This window comes from Pundamilia nyererei, unplaced genomic scaffold, assembly GCF_000239375.1.
Source record: "Pundamilia nyererei isolate P.nyererei 1_Seehausen unplaced genomic scaffold, PunNye1.0 scaffold00346, whole genome shotgun sequence".
NCBI lineage: Eukaryota > Metazoa > Chordata > Actinopteri > Cichliformes > Cichlidae > Pundamilia > Pundamilia nyererei.
The window spans coordinates 251,797-256,403 of record NW_005187747.1 but is presented as its reverse complement, the minus strand read 5'-3'; the positions used below and the strand labels follow the sequence as shown (position 1 = coordinate 256,403).

Here is a 4,607-nt window from a genome sequence, read left to right as displayed (position 1 = left end):
GCAGGACGCCGGCCCTTCAGGACGCCGGCCCTTCAGGACGCCGGCCCTTCAGGACGCCGGCCTTTCAGGACGCCGGCCCTTCAGGCCTGGAGTTGCCACCCCTGGTCTACACGGTCATGTGATCCCTTTGTGTTTGCCCCACAGCCTGAGCCGCACTGCTCGATGAATACACCTGCTGCAGGGAATAAATGAGGTCAAAACGAAGCCTCGGCGCGTCTAGTGTCGAACATTTCAGTAACAGCGTGTGTGAACATGACGCAGATATAAACCATTACTAACCAGTTTTAAAAAACCAAGGTGGAAGATGGCCATCGTTTATATACAGTCTGTCATCCTGTTACTTGGGCCTTTATTTTAATATTATTACTGTTTTTGGTAAATATAATAATAACATCATTACATTTACTATATTGATTACATATAATGATGTTATAATTAAATACAGTTGATGAGTCTCAGACGTGTGCGTACAAACACTTTCAGCATTAACACATATTCATGCAGCACGGCGTGACTACAGACTGCTGGAAGTCTGCTCATGTTTGTGTACTTCTATTGTTGTGAACTCAGTCGTTACAGTGAACCTGCTCCACTGGTGGATCTTCATAAATGTAAGGGCCAATCAGACGGGGAGGAGCTGCTGGTTTCAGACAGAGGATGCTGTGGCGAGCAGGTATCAGCTATCAATCAGCTGCTCTGTCCACACAGACGTTACAGAGAAATGTAACGTCCACAGCTGGACGGCCAGGATTGAGCATGTTTACGTTTTTCAGGTCGAAGCTCGCTCTCCGACTAAAAGCAGTTTTTGGTCCGCGTCCTCGTCATCGCGTCAGATAAAGACTGTAACTTAAAGAAGTAAAGCGGAGCCTCGTAGCAGCGACGTGTGAAAAATACAAATGTGCTGTAGCTTCAACAAGAACGAAGCCCATCAGGTTTCAGCCTGCGAGGTAAACGACGGTGACCTGCCCGCAGCAGGTCGGAGCCGGCACAAGGAGAAGCTAAAAGCTTTTGTTTCAGAGTCCTACCTGCTGGGCGCATGGCTCCTCCAGCAGCACGCCGAGGCTGCGAGAGTTCTTCTGGTAGTAGGCGATGAGCTCTCCCAGCGTGGCGAAAGAGATCTTATCCGAGATGAGGTACGCTCCGATGGAGGAGCGCTGGACCCGGAAGTGGAACACTTTCCCCTCGCTCCGAGCTGTAACACAGAGGGAGGAGCTTAATGTGGTTATATCATCAGGTTTTTACTTATACTCCGAGACCAATGGGACATAGAAGAGATCCTGGGTGCTTTAACTGCACTCATGACGGGAGTAAATTTACTGTGAGGCAAAGACGAGTTTCTGGCATTTAGAGGCAGCGCTGTTGGTCCGAATAATAAAACCTGCAAACACAGGGTCTGACTAAAGAGGCCTACTGGACTTATTCTTTTATACATTTGATCCTGTATGAACGACGGCTGAAGAGCCTCTTCAAGCTTCAGACGGTCGACTCATCCACAGGTAACAGCAGGCTATGACATGTAAAGTCAGCTGTACCTGCACAGTTCAAAACCAGCCCATAAAACAGTGAGGTGAAAAGCATGAAGTGATGAGCTGCCTGGAGCCTTCACTGTTTCTCCTGAGCACAGGAGCTCCTCACAGGGATCGATTATTCCTCACAGACTCCTTCGTTTAACAGACAGAGACACGCGTCACTCACAGGATCTGCCGATTCAGGAAATATGGCAGATGTCCCGCCTTCTACCCCCAAAGAATCAGCTGATAGCAGTGATGAGGTCGAGGGTCAGGAAGGTTTGAGCTGTGTGCCGTCAGGTGTAAGTACTGCTTAACGTAACGTGATGAGCGCCATGTTTGATTGGTGGAAGGAAACCGACATTAACGAGGCTCTGACGATGGCCATCTGAGCACGTGCAGCAGAGTAACCTGAAGGGGAAAGGTTGAGCACAGTCGGTGATCTCTGCAGATATTTTTGCATCAGCCGTGAGGCCAAACATGCAGCTTTCAGGGCTCACCAGGACTCGCTCAGGGGGGACGTCGGCACACGAGCTCGACCACAGCATCAGACTCCAGGAAGACACACAGTTACCTTCATTCATGCTCGCCAGTTAAGCTTTCTGCTTCCTCCAGTGTAATATATATATGGAGTCATAATTAAACATGAAAAAACAGGTTAATGATACAGGATCGTTTTTAATACTCAAACCCTCCTGATTTTCACTGTTATGAAACTGTGGACATGCTCTGCAGCACTGGCTGCACATGCACACATATGCAGCAGTGTTACATGTCCTGGCATCCAGGAAGACGAACACATTTTTATATGTGTGACTGAGCTTCGCTGTGCTGCACTCTGCTGTGTGCAGAGCCCTGATGATGCATATTTCAGCAGGACTAGCACAGTGAAAACTGAGCATCTAACTGCAGCATCGTCCCCCTGGGACCGAAAGGACCTTGAAGGGGGGCGGGGGGAAAGGTAGAGGATGGAGAGGAAAAGCTGCAGATGTGGAGACAGAGAAGAAAGAGCCGAGCTGGAGGACGCAGTAACAATAACTTCAAGGCCACAAATCCCAGAAATCCTCCAGCACCTAATCCTGATTAGAGAGCTGCTGTGGCTCTGAGAGCGCAGCGAGCTCATGCACATCACAGAAACAACCAATGAGCTGCTAAAGCTGAACTACTCTGTTTACTCGCAGCTTCCTATTTTACCTCTGGACTCTAACAGAAGAGCTGTGCATCAGTCACAGTCCAAAATAATCCTTCTTTACATGAACAACTGTCTCACCACTCCATAAGCAGGCTGTGAAGTAGTGGTGTTCCAGTTAAAGGGGTAACCCTTTCCTGCCGCTCCTCAGTGCTTCCAGAGTGTTTTCCATAGACCGGACGTTAGCGTTCCGGGTTTGCTGACACACCTGTGACATTAAACCCACAGAGCGGAGCAGGAACAGCATCTCTGAGCTCCGGCACAAGAATCAGCGGTTACTGCACAGTCATACACCAGTCTCTGTCCACTAAACTGGTTCTGCTGATCTGTGAGTGTGTATGTGTCATCTTTAATATTAGTTGGGCTTCACAGACATGTACCTGCTGTCAGCTGCACAGAAATGTATGCAGTGTTTTCTAATGGACGTATAACCTAAAGGAAGTGTGGATGATGGGAAGAGGACGGCTGCAGTCTGCGCCACAGGGTTCACAGCGGTTACTAAACATACACTGAGCTCTGAAACTGCTCGTGCTCAGTACGAACATGTGACTTATAAGACAGGAAGTAAGAGAAGGAGAACGGGCCCACGTTGTTTTTTTCATGTTCTTTCTTCAGAGTTTTAGGAGCCGACACATCAGCTTAGTGTTCCAGCTGGAAAGGTGAGAGTCTACCTGGCTCCTCGTGTCCAATCAGAATAAAGCAGACACAATCTAATTTATTTCATACAAGTAAAAACTCTGACTGTAACATTAATCGTTTTATGTTTACTTTAAGCCACTGTGGGTCATGGCCCTGCCTGGGACAGCTGAGCTGGGGGCGGAGTCTAAAGTGACATCATCCACCTTTCATTAAGGTGGCTGAAAAGCAAACAAAGGAACAGCAGACACACAAAGAGTCCCTTTGCTGTCAGACCGGTCCGGCGAGTGGACCTCTGCACACCCAAAACATCCACACATCACACAGCAGACGTGTGACACTATCAGACTCACACAGTGAATACAGCAGACATGTTTACCTGCTTCTAGAAATTCCACTTCTGCCTTATGGAAAAGACGGTGTCACAGAGCTTAACAATAAAAAAATCAGTCGAGCAGAGCGTGGACAAGCACCGAGTAACAAATACGATAATACGTCTGTTTCATTTGTCTGAAAGGACGATGACATGCTGCTGATTTATAGGAATATCTGACAGAGAATGTTACCAACAGTCATGTGCTTGTGTTACAGCAGATGTGTCTGCATGTCACATTTTTGGCATATTATTGATTTTTAACATGTGACTGCTCACGCCTGTACTAACTCCATGGCTAACCTTCATGTTTGAGGAAGACACCTGGAATCTATCAGACAGACACAGTGCACACCTGTGCCAAGCACAGTCCCAGACCGGCCCCTGATTAGTGCCAGACCGGTCCCTGATTAGTCCAAGACCAGTCCCAGACCGGTCCCTGATTAGTGCCAGACCGGTCCCAGACTGGTCCCTGATTAGTCCCAGACCAGCCCCTGATTAGTCCCAGACCGGTCCCAGACTGGTCCCTGATTAGTCCCAGACCAGCCCCTGATTAGTCCCAGACCGGTCCCTGATTAGTGCCAGACCGGTCCCAGACCGGTCCCTGATTAGTGCCAGACCGGTCCCAGACCGGTCCCTGATTAGTCCCAGACCAGTCCCAGACCGGCCCCTGATTAGTCCCAGACCGGCCCCTGATTAGTCCCAGACCGGCCCCTGATTAGTCCCAGACCGGTCCCAGACTAGTGCCAGACCAGTCCCAGACCGGTCCCTGATTAGTGCCAGACCGGACCGGTCCCTGATTAGTCCCAGTCCAGTCCCTGATTAGTCCCAGACCGGCCCCTGATTAGTCCCAGACCGGCCCCTGATTAGTCCCAGACCGGCCCCTGATTAGTCCCAGACC

At 49.4% G+C, this 4,607-nt stretch overlaps 1 protein-coding gene across 1 annotated transcript in view; it reads right to left on the bottom strand.

The window, feature by feature from the left end:
* The window catches only part of srms (src-related kinase lacking C-terminal regulatory tyrosine and N-terminal myristylation sites), a 21,404-nt gene that overhangs the window by 11,024 nt on the left and 5,773 nt on the right, over positions 1 to 4,607 (bottom strand). Inside the window, exon 3 of the mRNA XM_005752138.2 lies at positions 1,026 to 1,192. Within this exon, the coding sequence (XP_005752195.1) occupies positions 1,026 to 1,192 (167 nt within the window). The remainder of the gene's footprint in view (positions 1 to 1,025; positions 1,193 to 4,607) is intronic.